The following is a 17,235-nucleotide window of genomic DNA, read 5'->3' as shown; positions in this document are numbered from 1 at the left end:
CAAATTTGCATACAGAGTGACGGTATTAGACTAGGATAGGCAGTACTGGTCAGAGTGAAAAAACTTTTGTACTTTCGGCAGTGAAAGCTTGGCTCCAGCTATAGACATTAAAAGCCGAATAGAAAGGGGTAGGCCCGGTCAATGTTTTTAAAAATAAGAAACAGCCTTTGCCAGTTATAGTAATACATTGTTAAGCGAGGCCATGCTTAACCGATTGGAAGCATTTGCAAGTGGGTATACAGACCACTAATAAAGATAAACTCGGTCGACAGTTAGAAACGAGAAGATTCTTAGACAACTGAACCAAACAACATAATTTTCAATATGTTCAATATTTAATGTAATAAAAAGACGCAAGCTACAAAACTTTGATAACATTATCAGAAGTATTGAAAAATATGAACTCTTATATCTTTATTTAAAGATGGTGTCATTAAAGCCAAAGTAGAGAATATAGTAGTCAATATCATAACTTACGAATATTTAATTAGTATACACTTGCTTTATTTGCTGTATTTTGTTCCCCACGATTCCCCCAAAATCTCTCCCGTAAGGAGGCCAAAACGGAAAAAATCGATTTATTAAGAATTTGTACGTCCCAGATACGAAATATTGGTGAAAATATCAATGAGGGCTTATATAAAATTGTAACAACAGTAAAAGAAATTTGTGTGAGAAATTTACAAGGCAGGTCAAAGCTAAAAAAGCAGGCTTGGATGACAGATGACATATTGGATTTGATGAAACAACGGCGACTAGCGAAAAACAACGAAACACTTTATAACAGCATACCAAAAAAAATACGAGAAGAAAAGAGTCAACATCTAGCCAAACAGGGTCATGACATTGAAGAACTTGAAAACAGATACGACACGTTTAACATGTATAAAAAAGTGAAAGAAGCGGCTGGTATCTTCAATAAGAAACAAACTGCATTGCTACAGGATGAACATGGTAAAGTAATATTTGAAGTAGAGGACAAACTTAAAGCATGGGAAAATTACGTCACGAACCTATTCGAAGACTATAGGAGTAGTTCACCTTCCAATATTACTAACTGCGATGGACCCCTAATAACACGCTTTGAGGTTATAAAAGCCATACAATCATCAAAAGATGGCAGGGCGACTGGTCCTGATGAAATTCCAACTGAAATATACAAGCTTATAAATAATAGCAACGTTTTAGAGGCTATAACTTCATTTTTCAATACCATTTATACCAGCGGACAACTACCTAATGGTTGGTCTAATTCACTGTTTATAGCTCTACCTAAGAAAACAACAGCAAAAACCTGTGCTGATTATAGAACTATCAGTTTTGTTAAACCACTTATTGAAAATTTTTCTGAAGGTAATACATGGTCGTATTTACAATAAATGCGAGGAATACCTGGATGACACACAGTTTAGTTTCCGTAACGGGTTTGGAACGAGAGAGGCACTGTTTGGAATGAACATACTTGCTTAAAGATGTCGAGATATATCTGCAGACATATACTGTTGTTTTATTGACTTCCAAAAGGCATTTGATCGTGTTAAGCGCTCTATATTGATCGAAGCTTTAAAAGACATTGGCTTGGACGGCAGAGATGTTCGAACAATTGCAAATTTATATTGGAATCAAAACAACATCAGTTTTAGTAAATGGTGCGGAATCACAGGATTTTAATATTAAAAGAGGAGAACGGCAGGGATGCCTCTTGTCACTCCTGCTTTTCAACGTTTACTCCGAAAGAATTTTCAGAAAAGCACTTTCTGAAAAGCAAGAAGGAATACTTGTGAACGGTGAAGTCATCAATAATTTGCGATATGCGGACGATACAGTATTCCTAGCTTCTAGTCAAGAAGATCTACAAACATTACTTGATAGTGTCATTGAGAGTTGTAGGGAGGCAGGTCTGGATCTGAACATACGGAAACCCAAAATACTCGTAATAAGTAAACAACAGCATATAAAACCGTCTATATATGTAAATAATATCAAACTTGAGCAATTTGATAAAATCATTTACCTTGGACAGCAATTAAATTGTAACGCAGAAAGTCACGGCGAAATTAGATCTAGGATAGACAAGGCCAGAGCGGCTTTTAGAAGGATGTCCCAAGGTGTTATGTATCAGAGACCTAAAATTGGTATTGAGTATCCGCCTACTTCGCTGCTACGTGTTCTCGGTCTTACTTTATGGGTGAAGAAGATTCAAAACTCTACAATACTAGAACGTCTCAGCAAGACTACTGAGATCATAAAAACCATCAAGCGGAGAAAGCTGGAGTATTTCGGACATGTAATGAGAGGTCCCAAATATAGGGTGCTACAAAATATGCAAGGAAAAATAGCAGGCAAACGTAGTCCAGGACAAAGAAGAACCTCATGGTTGAAGAACTTGCGAGATTGGTATGGTGTTGATACAAGCAAGCTACTTAGGGTGGCAGTGAATAAAATTAAGATAGCTATGATGGTAACCAACGTTGTGAAAGGACATGGTACATGAAGAAGAAGAAGATAATTTTAAACAAAAATGTTAATTAAAAGTTTTTGTGTAGAATAAACCGTTCTCTCAGAAAGAATGCTTGAAGCGACTGGCGAACTTTGACTCTCATGTCAAATATAAGGTCAAATTCTATAAAGCTGTTAAATCAATAAACCTCGCCAGATTTTTGATATTCTTTACTACTCTCATGAGATCATTCAAATTTATCACTTTCATTAACCGGCCGGTATGGAATTTTTATCCTTTAACTACAATTTTCAAAACTTATGACATGAAATTTCGATTTAAGGTATGCCTAAAAAACACTGAATTTAAACTTTCATATTATAAACGATCTAAAACGTTCAAAACTGCTTCATTTTAATTTCAACAGTACGTTTTTTACAAAATTTTAGCAACAAAAAATTTCACCAAGTATCGTCTTCGAAGAAATATTTTCCGTAATATGAAATTATTTGTAATAATATGTAAGTTTAAATTCAGCCTTTTTAGGCCTGTTTTAAATGCCTCATATTTCTTGCCAAATCTCAAAGTCTAAACTTGTGATAACAGCTTTATAGAAATTGACTTTAGTTATTTGCGGTAAAATGCAAAAATTGCATGGGAAACTACACTTTTCACCTTTAAAACTCATTTTAATTTTTGTCGATAAGATACTCTAATCAAAGATATCGAATTTTTACCGTCGAGTTGTTTTTCCGAAATCAATGTTTTCCGTTTTTCCCTTTACGAGGAGAGTTTTAAGGGAAAGCCCGGAGGTAGTAGTGGCAAGTTTTTTTGCATTTTTTTGGGTCGCAAAATTGACAATATCAGTAAAATTCAGCTTGCTTGTCTCATTTTTATAGGTACAATCTCTGACGGCTGGACTATTTAAGCTTAAGTAAATTTTATTTTGAGCCCTAGCGTTCGACAAAGAATTTTTTAGTTAGTCCTAACAAATTAGTCATTTTCCCGATAATTTTTTCCTGAAAACAAAATTTTATTTACTTATTTTTGTTGCAGGTTCGATATGATCTGATCCCGCTAAGTGATCAAAAGTGATAAAGTGATATCGTGAACTTGTAAAGTGTAATCATCGTAGCGTCGGTGTCGCCGACGTCGACGTCGCGGGTAAATCTGTGTTAAAAGTTTCCGCTCGCTGCTGGTCACCTGGGAATACCTGACTTCGAACAGCCGTCAAAATGGTTGCAGGAGAAGGATGGTAAGTGGTTTCTCCGTTTAGTACTAATGGATATTGTTTTCCAGTTTAAATTTAATGACGCAACAGTTAAAGCAAAGATCGGATTTTTCGAAGGAAGTAAATGTATTAATGAGAAAAAATAAATATTTTTACAAATTACAACAAACGAATAAAAAAATATATAATCAGGATAATTCCTTTTCACTTATCTTACTATAGAATATTACATGGGTGGCCAAGCTCCTTGATAGTTCGATCCGTTTTTCAAAATTTGAGATTTGTCTCGAGGCCCAATTAAATAAGTATTAAAAATGTCTGCAAAAATGGCAATAAAAACTTTTTTTAGAGACATTATATTTATTTAAAACATATAAAGTATTATATATGTGTATTAAATTTAAATATTAAAAATTGAACGCTTTTTTTTGGCCTTAGGTACAAGACTTATTTATCCAGACAATTGGTTGGATGAGTAAAAACAATTAACTTTTATACTTTCCTTAAATTTATATTAGACAATTTTCTATTCTCTTTATTCACTAAATTTCCTAACCTTTCCATTGAAAACACTATTGTTGATTGTACAAAAAGGATTGAACAAGGATACTCGCTTCACGCTAAGGTGACCTTCACAGCGACTTTTTTTTAACAAACAATACAGGCAACTATTAAAGGTGAATGACAAAAAAAGAAAGACAACTAAAGTCCTGCCATATAGCATTCACAACCCACTGCTTGGAAAAGGTAGTTTAAATTTTCAGTTTGGTTCTTTTGAAAAACTCTCGTCAAATCAATCTAATAGTTGGATTAAATGGAGAAGAGAAACAACGATTTTTTTTGGGAGATGGATTGAAATAAAAATTGTATGGCTTCTTAAGAATACCGACATTAAAACATCCAGTGGTCATCACAACTGCCATCACATTCAGATGTATTTGTTTCTGAAAGTCTATAAGGACAGACAACCAAAAGTATAAAAGTGAACAAATCCAACAAACGATTGAAGATCATATCATTACCAACGAGATAAATTACAAAATTACAAACATGAATTAGGAGAAGATTTTTATACAGAATTATAAATAAGTCAACATAATCTTAATAAACATCTAACAGAAAATTTAGAAAATTCAGGAAAAAGATTATTCAACCATGAACCAGAATTGACGCCTGAGATATCAACAGATCTAACAGAAATAAAGAGCGCACTCAAGAAAATTAAAATAAATAAAGCTCCTCGAGAAGATACCATCGTAAAGAAGCCACAAAAATTGGAGGACATAGACTTTTAGAAAATATAAAGGAACTGTTTAACTTATGTCTGCATCAAAGTGAAATACATACAAAACGACACAGTGCACTTATCATTTTATTACACCAAAAGGGCGATCCAAAAGACCTCGAGAATTTCCGACCCATAAGTGCATTTCCTTTTTCCTTTTAATTTGTATATCTTTTTTCGCGGCTTGATTTTGCATTATTGCTACTCTGCACTCTTTTATTTTCATATATATATATATATATATATATATATATATATATATATATATATATAAGCTTTAAAAAGTTGTTTGTTATCCCTAGTTGGTCTAGCATTGTCGCAATCGTTGATAGTTTGAGTCTATGGAAAGACTGTTTATAATCTAGGAAGATCATAAATATGTGTCTCTATATTATCTTCGTAAAATTTCTTATTTGTTTGTTTTAAAATGTAAATAGCGTCAGTAGTATAATTGTAGATAATATTTTATACGTTTTTTTTCCATTCTTCTGACACGTTTTCGTGCATCCGTATTCGTTCTATTAATTTTTCTATTCTTTGTTGTACTTCTTTTCCACCATTTTCAATCATTTAATCTATTTCTCTAATAACGGGGTTCTTTTTTTTTGTATCTTTATCGTGTTCGTAAAAATATTTGATGAACTCTTATAATATGAATAAATGTATTAATTTTTTTAATATATTAGTATACTTCATCTAATTTACTTACCGTTGTACGTCATCCGCGTCATAGTCCGCGAGGTCACATGATACCAACACGAAATATTTAGGCGGTAGGTGTGTTCTTTTTTAGAATCACTTTGACAAGTACACTGGCATTACAGCCACTAGACATATTTTATTATATACTCGTACAAATAATATTTAAAGATTGCTATTAATGTTAACTTAAAGAAATACACAACAATATGTTTCATTTAATTTGTATAAATGCATTATAATGCGTTTTTATGAAGAACATGTGTTCGGAACACACTGTAACTGTAATCGAACGAAGATGATATTTTGGCATAAATTGGTAACACTTATTTGACAGTTACGGTGTTGACTAATGTTAATAAGTAATGAAAAAAGTGTTGTTTTTCCATTTAACATCTTTATACGACGCATACAAGCGGTTCAAATTGTTTTTAATAAGATTATTTTTTAACTCTTGTTTTGTTTCTACTTATTTACATTAAATATTAATTTGTTTTGTTGTATAATCCACTTTTGCAATAATTGTGACCTATTTGATTTAAAATGGATTCATGATTTTTTTATACTTTGGCAACTATGTCAACTTCGATCTCTGTCAATGATAATGACGTGCAAAGGTAAGTAAATTAGATAGACTGCATGGCAGTACTGTAATATTCTTTCTTTCATTTTGTTTTCATTTACAATGTTTTCTAGTAAATTTTCTAACCGCTAAACTTAGCTACTATTGTTTGTATTTCTTTTGTTTTCATGGTCATACTATTTGTCTTGGTCATTGATTGTCTTGACCCATGTTTTTCGTGATTTATTTTTCTGTTCAATAGCTTCAGCACCTTCAAAGAAATTAATTCTCGGAAATTCAGCGACAAATTAATTGATACTCTTAATTTTGTGGAATAAAAAAAGCTTCTACTAACTGGTAGAAGCTATAAACAAGCTAAGCCGAGATATTGGCCTACGAATCGAAATAAAGCACCAGATTTAATTGAATTTTTTTAGTATTCGAAATATCTCAGTAAACAATATACAGGAGGAACCATGAGATATGACTTGCTACCAGTCTTCCATCATACTTACATTTAGCAATAGTGCTAATCAAAGGGAAACTGCTCCTAGACTCATTAATAAACGGAACAATTGGAAACATTTTTAGCTCCAACTTGAAGTAGCAATAAACTAGATGCAGTGACGGAAACGTTTGTTAAAGATATCCAGCAAGCTGTATGGGATAATACGCTTAAAATTGCTGTTAGAACTAAAATTAATAACTACCTCAGAGAAATAAGGAATTGAATCTTTAAAAAGAGAAGACCCACAAGGATTTGAAATAAATCTAGCGCTACAGTTGGCAAAAATAGACTAAACAACGCAACGAAGCAACTAAAAGAGAAAACCAAAGAATTAATAATTAGACAATCATTTACTATCTGAGTAAATTAAGTAGACTGGTTAACATTGCAAATGACAGCAACTACGAGACTAAAATGACTGATCCTACAAAACCCTTTAATAAGAAATGCAAATGACAGTTGGACAAAAAACAATTCACAGAAAGATAATAGATTTGCTAAATATCTTGAAAGGACATTTAGCATATAGAAACCTTCTACAGAAATAGAACTAAATTAGAGCAACTACACCGAAAGACATTGCGAATTAAATAAAAAAAAATCTACTCTAAGAAAGTTTGTGGGTATGATTTAGTAACCAGGGAGATTTTAAAACAACTTCCTAAGATAGTCTTGATTAAAGTTACCTATCTTATTAATGCCTCATATAGACTTAGGTATGTACCGAAGATATGGAAGCAAGCAGAAGTGATGATGACTGTTAAACCTGAAAAACCACCAAGTCGTTTTTTCGTCCTACCCAGTCCTTAGTTCCAGTAATTTCGAAACTGTTAAAACAAAATATAGAGGACAAAAACTTATAAATGTAAGGTTAGGTTAGATTAGGTTTGTTGGGCTACGGACCACTCTTAATAATTTCTTTGGTTGTATATACATTGCCTTACATATATCATCTATTTTAGCCTTTAGTTTCTTGAGGGCCTGAAGATGCTGTATAACTTTTGAACAGCGAAACCGGCCGCCCAATCTTTTGACCAGCGAAACCGGTCGCCCAATCTTTGGTTTTCGTCTTCTTCTTCTTGTGCCAGTCCTATCGGAGATTGGGAATCATCAAGGCTATCCTGACCTTGTTTGCAGCTGACCTAAAGAGTTCATTAGTGCTACAGCCAAACCACTCTCTCAAATTACGCAACCATGACATTCTTCTATGGCCTGGATTCCGTTTTCCTTCTATTTTTCCTTGCATTATATTTTATAGTATTGCGTATTTATGTCCTCTCATCAGGTGATCCAAATATTCGAGTTTTCTTCGTTTGATCGTTGACAAAATTTCTGGGTATTTTCGTAAAAAATACAGTCTTTTAATAAATACCTAAAAAAACCTAATACAGATTGTGAGTATCAGACCCTGTTTCCTTACATTTATGAAAATGTGATCTCACCAGCAACTTTTTTATTATTTGGGAAAAAATTAATTCCATCCCACCAATTTGGCTTCAGAAAAAGGCACTCAACTATAGATCAAGTCCACAAAATAACGAACATAATTGAAAAAAGGTTTGAAAATGTCTGCTCTACTGTCTTCCTTAATGTGGCGCAGGCTTTTGATAAGGTGTGGTATAAGGCGCTTGTATGTAAATTAAACAAACTTTTGCCAAACAATATACACAGTTGATGGAGTCATACATATCAAATCCAGTTTTTAAAGTCAGGCTTAAAGAAGCCTATTTCAAATTTAAAGATATTAATGCAGCAGTATTCCCACCTTCGCAGATAATACTGCCCTTTTGACCATAGGCAAAGATCATAAAGAAAAAGTTAGAAATCTACGAATCAAATTAATGAATGGACTAAACTGTGGCAAATTAAATTGAATGAAACCAAGTCCGCTCATATCAACTTTACAAAAAAAAACTAAAAGACACATTGCAGTCAGTATAAATAATATCCATATACCTAATACAGACACAACCAAATATTTGAGTATCACTCTATAATAGACGCAAGGCTACGCTTTAAGTCCCACGCAAAGAAGAAACAAGAAGAGTTTGGTATGACGTACAAGAAAATGTATTGGTTATTGGGAGGACCTTCCAGCATGTCAATATGCAATAAAATTCTTCTGCATAAACAAATTCTTAAGTCCTTTTTTAGAATAAAGTGCAGAGGAACATCGTTAATGCCCCGTGGTATTTCAGATACAGTGGCATCCATATGGACTTAACGATAGACTCTGTTAAGCAGAGCGTTAAGAAATTTGACGGAAGTCACGAAAAACGACATCTTAATCACAGTAACCCAAGGCCACAGCTCCTCTACAATATGAATTTGGTCAGAAGACTCAATAGGAAGAAACCCCTCGAGTTAGTGAAGTGATGGTATAAAGCAGAGTATAGTGCGGCAGTGATACACGTAATTAAGTTATTAGAGTCTAAGAATTGCTAGTTTGTAGGTCTTTAGTTTAAAGTTTCTGGTTAGTAATTTAAGTTAGACAAAACCTGCATATTGATCCTTACAGATTAGATTACAGTTATATTAAATCATACTACGTTGGAAGATATAATTAAAAAATAATAATAATAATTTTGGGAAATGTAAGTAATCAAATCTCTAAATACTTTTATAACTATAACATTTTACCTAGTAATTTTACCTATTAAAAAATATAACAAATATCTTTCGCTGGCTATTTTTACAAAACATATTTATCAAATTCTATAAGTTGATTAAATATTTTGTTAAAGTGGAGTGGAGAATATATCTTTTAGTCATTAACTACCATACAATTCATATCTAGTTCTCCTGTAGAAATCATCACGGAAACCGTGCAAGGGCGATCGTTCCAGAGCAGTTTCATCCTCTTTACTGTTCAGTGGTTTCAGCTGATAGCGCTTCTAATCCGGGATTTATGTTATTTCTGGATCCGTCGGTGCGTTTCCCTATAAACTGATTGCTTTGCAAGATCCCGCTTTGTAGCTGGAGTATTGATATACAACTCGCAACAACCTTTTTTCGGAGTTTTATGGATTAATTTTATGTCAGCAAAGCTATCTTTAATGTAAACTATTAAATTATATTTAAATTTTTCTACTTTACTAGGCTGTAAACCGTTTATACTGAAATATTTTGTCAATTTTATTAAAAATAAATGTTATTTCTGTAAAAAAATCATAATAAAGCCAAATGATGTTAACATAGTGTAAACTACATTCATCACTAGAAATTCATTTTTGTTGTAGGTCTTTCTAGAGTCATCATGCCGGGAATTTCTTAATTCCCTTTTTGATATTATTTATGTTGCAGTTCGAATGATAATTTAACTAATTGACAGTGTGGGTTGTTTGTCTGTAGATTATACATATCCTATCTAGCATATTGTTAGAGTTGTATCTATTTCTACTAGATTTGTTAGAAAATGTTGTGTGTTTTTTAAAAAAGTATTTGTATTGTATGCCAATGGTTATATTATTGTATAACCACTAACATATATAATACTTAGACATTTTGACACACTGCAGTGAATTTAACACTTTGCTCAACCATAGATTAGTATGGCGGTAGAAAATCATTTAACCTTCCATCATCATCATCATTAATCAGCCAATCGCGTCCCCTGCTGGACATAGGCCTCCCTCAGTTCTTTCCAGTGTTTTCTACACTGGGCCACTTGTAGCCAGTTTCTCGCTACACGTTTTATATTATCGGTCCATCTAGTCGCTGGTCGTCCTCGGCTTCTTTTATAGTTTCTGGGCCTCCATTCCATAATATGTCTTGTCCATCGTCCATCTTGTGTTCTGGCTAAGTGCTCTGACCAGTTCCACTTAAGAATCGTGATTATTTCGATCACGTCTTAAACTCCTGATCTTTGCCTGATTTGTTGGTTTGTTATGTGGTCTTGAAGGCTCACGTTCAGCATTGCACGTTCCATGGCTCGTTGTGTAACACTGAGTTTATTCGCAGATATAGGGACAGATTTTTCCAGCTTAGAACATGTTTACATCTAGTGAACAATTTGGAAAGACCAGCAGGTGATACAGATAAATTTTATAAGGTTCGTCCTATCCTCGACGCTGTCAGAAAGAGATGTTTACAGCTTGAACTTGAAGAAGTACTTAGTGTTGACGAGCAAATGATTCCTTACACAGGAAAACTTTCCGTAAAACAATATGTGAAGGGGAAGCCCTGTCCTTGGGGAATAAAATTATTCGTCTTGTGCGGAAAAAGTGGTCAGGCTTTTGGTTTTGTTTATTATCAGGGTAAATCTACAGAACTGAATGCAGATAATAAAACAAAACATGGATTAGGGGCATCTATCGTTCTTCAACTAGCCGCAAGAATTTCCACCAGTGAAGGCCACAAATTATATTATGACAATTATTTCTCATCCTATGAACTACTTGAAATATTATTGGCCAAAAAAATATATGCTGGAGGGACTATTTGAATAGATAGATTTTACAAACCTCCTGTGTTACCAGACAATGAAATGCTGAAACTACCGAGAGGTTCCATAGATGAAGTCGTCAATAAAGAAAAAAATGTGGTGCTAGTCAAATGGTTAGATACAAAGACTGTGAAATTAGCCTCCAATTATGTTGGTGCAGGTAATTTAGACATAGTTAGAAGATGGGACAAAAAAGGCTCTTGTTACGTAGATCTTAACCGACCTGAAATTGTCAAAGATTATAATTATGGAATGGGCGGAGTTGATCTAATGGACCAGATGATTAATTATTATCGAATATTTATTAGATCGCGAAAGTGGACATTGCGTGTTATTATGCACATGATAGACTTCGCTCTCACCAACAGCTGGCTGGAATACAGGAAGGACTGCGACAAATGTAATACAACCAATAAGGATCGAATGAAATTTCCAGACTTCAGAGTCAGAGTTGCCGAAAGCCTAATAAATATGGGCAATTCAGTAAGTAGAAAACGAGGAAGACCAGCATCTTCATCTCCTAAGCCTTCTATTTCAACATTTAAAAGACGAGGAGAGACGAGACCATTTTTGGAAATACAAATGGACAATTTTGGTCACATACCGGAGTTTGATTCTAAGAAGGAGGCTAATAGGTGTAAAAACACAGATTGTAATGGACGTAGTCATGTGTTCTGTACAAAATGTAAAATACATCTGTGTTTAATTAAGGCTAGAAACTGTTTTGCAGCTTTTCATGAACAATAAATATGTAATATTAATTACTTTGTAGTAAATATATTTTTAGTGTTGAGTTTATATTTAAGACCATATGTACATACATATGTACAATAAAAATTTTTTTTTTTTAAAAAGCGTACACAAGTTTTTTTCATTTTATCTTACTAATTGAAGACTTTTGAAATATAAAAACACATAAGATTTTTTTTTTTGAAAATAAAAAAGTCAGGTCTCAAAGGGTTAAACATTTAACTCCAATAACTATAATAGACAAAGGCGACCATAACTAAACTTATAAGTTGAGAAAAAACTCCGCACTACATACATATGGCTTAGTCACATACAATATAGAAATAAATATTCCCATATTTATTATTCCCATAAGTAACTGTAAGTCGCAACCCTTTCATTTCTTCTTCTTCTTCCTCTTTATAAGCAATTCTGCTTGTTCATTGGTGGATTAATACCTCTATGGAAGGTTGTCACTCCATCTTTTGCGCGGTCGTCCGATACTTTTTTTACCGATTGATGACTTATCTCTTGCTATTTTGACGACACGGGTCTCCTTCATTCTGCTTATGTGGTTATTCCATGTGGATATATAAGAAGAAGAAAAGATGGACAGAGAGTGTGATGGTATCATTGTATAAAGATAAAGGACGCATTTAGGACTGTAAGAACTAGATGGATACAGTTAATGTCGCACACAATAAAAATTTGAAAGAGAACTGTAGAGGGCAGGTTTATGGCATATAGAATAGAAGAATAGAAGAAGAACAGTTTGGTTTTATGCCAAAAAGAAGGACAAAAGATGCCTTGTTTGCTTTGAGACAGTTGATAGAGAAATACAGCGAGAAGAAAAGAGAGCTAAATTTGGTATTTATACATCTTGAGAAGACATACGGCAAGAAGGATATGAAAGACTTGTCAGAATATTCACAACTTCTTTAAAAGTAATAAAATTTTTTTTTAAATTTAATTTAAGTTTCTCGAAAATAAATACAATATTTTCGAAAGATTTTTATTGTCTTACTTTTCCTTAATAACCCATAAACTTTTCCGAATTACTACCAATAATATATTTTCTGCTGATAATAATTTGTTTAATTAATAAGCCATATAAATCCCAATAAAATTTTTATCACTTTTTACAGACCATTGAGTTATGACTTAGGGATGATAATAAAGTTATAATAAAGCCATAGCGGAGTTGTGAAATACGATACCACAGTAAATCAATGCGTCTATAAAAGTAAGAAGTGCTAGTTAGTTTCAGTTATGGAAGTTGAACAGAACTCCGCAACGTTATTTGTTGGTTATTGTAAGCCCAATTGGGGAAAAGAAAAACCAGTGACGCATCTTTTTTCTGTTTATTTTAAGATAGCTCCTAAACTTTTATTTTAAAATAGTAAATAACATATTTGATAATATTGATTTACACATGTATTTTGACACATATAAAAATAGTAGACATTATATAATCATATATTTTAAATTTTTATTGACTTAATTATTTGTTTTTGATACACTTTTTAATACGACTTTTTTATTTTTGTTTTATCATTTTTAAATTTTTTATTTATTTTTATTGTTATTTTTGACTAAAAAATATTAACTAGAACACTCAAATTAAAAGAGGCCTTACTGAGCAAAAATCAAAACTAATTACGAGAAAAGATCCTCAACAAATAGACAAACAAACTTATATACAGCGTGTCCACAAACGCTCTTCACAAAAGAAACTACCAATTCGAAGGAACATACCTAGGAACTAGATTTTATTTAATATCTTTAAAATTATTGTCTCTTAAGGGATAACATTCTCTTGTATATTTAGTGGATTGTACCCAATCGTTTGGCGTGAATACGTTTTTTTAGTTGCAGTCATAAGCCGCTCATATAGGAGAGATATAAGACACTTTGGTTCATAACTTTTTTGTTTTTCAAAATTTTATCATTTTTACATATTATTGTTACGAAAGATTTATCCCACATAGGAAAAGTCCATTGACGAAAAAGAGGAGAATTTTCGATGTCATCTTGAATGTTCTCCTCTTTTTCGTCAATGGACTTTTCCTATGTGGGATAAATAGTGTTACGACAGATTTATCCCACATAGGAAAAGTCCATTAACGAAAAGGAGGAGAACATTCAAGATGACATCGAATTTTTAGCTGACTTTGGAAAACCTGCTTTAGATGCAGCTGTCCATATCTTGTCTCTAAAGCTTCAACGAGAGAGGTATAACTGGGTGCATCTTGGGGAAGGAATTGCAAAACGGTTGCTGCCTGTCCTCGAAGCGACAGCACCAAAGAAGCTGCCATTTCTTTTTCATTCCATCCATTTGCTCTAGCTGCAGCTTCAAATTGAAAACGATAAGTTTCCCATGCTGTCTGACCATCGAATGTGGGTAGTTTTAAAAATTTACTAGTTCTAATTGTACCTGGTTCAATTATGAAAGGTGATGAAGCTGTTTGTTAAGATTCGACGTTAGTTACTGAAACATTAGATAAAGAAGCTTGGGTATTAATTTTTTTTTCTAACTCAACTATTTGTATTTGTAAATTAGATTTCAAATCATTTTGTTGTTCTATTTTATTTTCAAATTTTTTTTTGTTTTTCTTGTAATTTATCTATTCTACTAGTGATTTGACTTATCTCTAACTGAAAATTTTCGTGAATTTGGGATAAACCATCTATGATTTCTACCTCTATTTTTTTACGCCTGTCCTTTTCCTCTTCCTCTTCTTGCCTACGCTTCTCATTTTCCGCTTTCTCTTCTTGTCTACGCTTCTCTTCATCTTCTTTCATTTTTAAAAACCATGCAGGGGGTCCGGACGTATCCATTTCTTTGTCAAACTCAGTGGATCTTGTATTTACCATTAACAACTGCTAAATATTTCTTTATCCCACCGCTGTCACCAATGTTACACTTCTTGAAAATTAAGTTTATTCAACACCAACAATATTACAATACAATATAACTAACTGACAACTATATAATTATATATTTTCTCAGGTTTCAAACTTGACTAGACATTTTAAGAATTTTCGATGTCATCTTGAATGTTCTCCTCTTTTTTGTCAATGGACTTTTCCTATGTGGGATAAATCTTTCGTAACAATATTATTAAAAACATTTCTCCTACTTGAAGTTACAGAAAATGGCGTTAATTTTCAATATAGAACCATTTGGCGGGAAAGCTAAAGAATTCGAGATATATCTGGAACGAATGGATCATGTTTTTGCGGCGAACAAGGTAACAGAAGTAACAAAAGTCTCAATGTGTATCCGCTAGTAAGTTCTAATGTGTATCAAACTGAAAAATTTATCGGTACCTAAAAGACCTGGTGAACGATCTATTTTTAATAAATACAATCAGAAGATAGATCAGTCGGTTTCTGAATGTATCGTTGAAATTCGTAGACTTGCGAGCACGTGTCACTTTAAGCAATTTTTGGAGGAAGCATTACGAGATAGGTTTATGTGTGGGTTAAGATCAGAAAATATTCAACGAAAACTATAAGCTTTTTTAAAAATTGATATTTAAAAGTGCGTGAATAGCTGCTTAAGCAGCAGAATTGGCTGAAAAACAAGTTGTGTGCAAATTTGTCTGAAGAAACTAATGTAAATACTGTCACAAACACCAATTATAATAAGTCAAAAGTGATATGGTACAAAAGTAATCATTCATTCAATTTTAAAAGTGGTAAATGTGAAGAGGTTTGTAACAAATGTAATCGTCAGCATGCCAAAAATAAGTGTCCAGGCAAAAAATGGAGGTGTTTCGAATGTCTAAGATTTGGCCATGTTAGAGATGTATGTCCTACTTTCAAGTGAGCCAACATTGGTGAACAAAATCAAGATAACACTATAGTTTCTACTGTATCTATTGCAGATCAGTTTAAAGAGGTAAATAATGATTTGCATGTTTTAAACCAGGTATGTAACAATAACAATGCAGCTCATCAAATGAGATTAACCGTTAATGAAGTGCCAATACAGTTTGAAGTTGATAAAGGTGCTTGTAAGACTGTAATAGCCCACAAAATGTTTGTTGATTTGTTAAATGTACCTTTAAATAAAGTTGACCGTATATTTATAGTATATTATAGTAAGCGTATCGAACTTTTCATTGAAGAAAATTATTTAATGAAAGGCATAAAAGTTATTTTTCCAGAGGCTTTCCGCAAAGATATTTTGGATGTTCTTCATAAGGATCATATAGGTATAGTAGCTCATAGTTGATAGTAAATCAAGATGGCCTAACATATTTTTATTTAACGTCTCGTACGTCAAAAATTGGACCAATACTATAATGTATCTTTTTATGTCTTTGTATTATTGATCCACTCTCCTTTCATTTGACGTCTTGTAAATATCAATCGATCCAATAACGACGAAGATACGATTTTTTTCGATTATTCAATATGCGCCATACTTTGTGGTGTTTTTTATATCTATTATACCTATGAAGTGATATCAATTCAGTACGTGGCTTAGCGGTATGCGTGCTTGGCTCCGGGCGTCACGAGTTCGAGTACCAGTGAGGAAAATTCTTTTTGTTTAATGTTATTTGTAAATTGATTTAATTAAAATTAAAATTTAATTTAAAATGACTAGCGCCGACTAGCGGATAATAGTCAAACTATGACGTCATCGTTTTCGATCCTGACTAATTGGTTCTGAACTCTGCTTGGCCGGTAATGCAGATTCAATGCTTACCGAAATTGGCACCAGAATAGTTCAAATGTCCCATCATGTCTGCCTCAGGTTGCCTATACTCTACTTTTTTTGACATGTCAAAACGCACTAATTTGACACAAACTATTGAAAAGTTAAAACTAACATTTTCAGTTATAGGTTTACCTTATGTAATTGTGTGTAATGGTGATCCACCTTTTAAATCATTAGCGTTTGATTAATTTTGTCATGTAAATGGTATTACTCTTTTAAATGCACCAGCTTATCACCCACAATCCAATAAAAGTGCAGAAAGGTATGTTGACAATGTCAAAGAGGCAATGAATAAGTATATTTTCGGCCAATCAACTTTGTCAGTAGAACAACACCATAGATAAATAATATAGTATATAGAAATAGACCGGGCAACTCAATGTATAAATTTCGTTCATTAGCACCACTTGCGACTGGGGTCATTACTAATCATCTTTTGGCTGGAAATTCAAATGGACACCCCTTACATACACACCCTTTAGCGCCTCTTGTGGGCTATTTTGTTACTAATTAAAATTTACTGGAAAATAATCTCACATATATTATTAAAAAATAAAAGGATATATAAAAAATGCACAATTTTGTCTAGATATACGTATATTTATTTC

General features: G+C 32.9%; 1 protein-coding gene across 1 annotated transcript in view; it reads left to right on the top strand.

Annotated features, from left to right (window-relative positions):
• Positions 1-17,235, top strand: part of VGlut (Vesicular glutamate transporter) — a 221,396-nt gene that overhangs the window by 10,566 nt on the left and 193,595 nt on the right. The window contains exon 2 of the mRNA XM_072521257.1: positions 3,497-3,695. Coding sequence (XP_072377358.1) covers positions 3,676-3,695 — 20 coding nt within the window. The 5' untranslated portion in view covers positions 3,497-3,675. The remainder of the gene's footprint in view (positions 1-3,496; positions 3,696-17,235) is intronic.

This window comes from Diabrotica undecimpunctata, chromosome 2, assembly GCF_040954645.1.
Source record: "Diabrotica undecimpunctata isolate CICGRU chromosome 2, icDiaUnde3, whole genome shotgun sequence".
NCBI classification, from domain to species: Eukaryota; Metazoa; Arthropoda; class Insecta; order Coleoptera; family Chrysomelidae; genus Diabrotica; species Diabrotica undecimpunctata.
The sequence above is the reverse complement of the archived record's forward strand: the minus strand, read 5'-3'. Positions and strand labels throughout refer to the sequence as shown.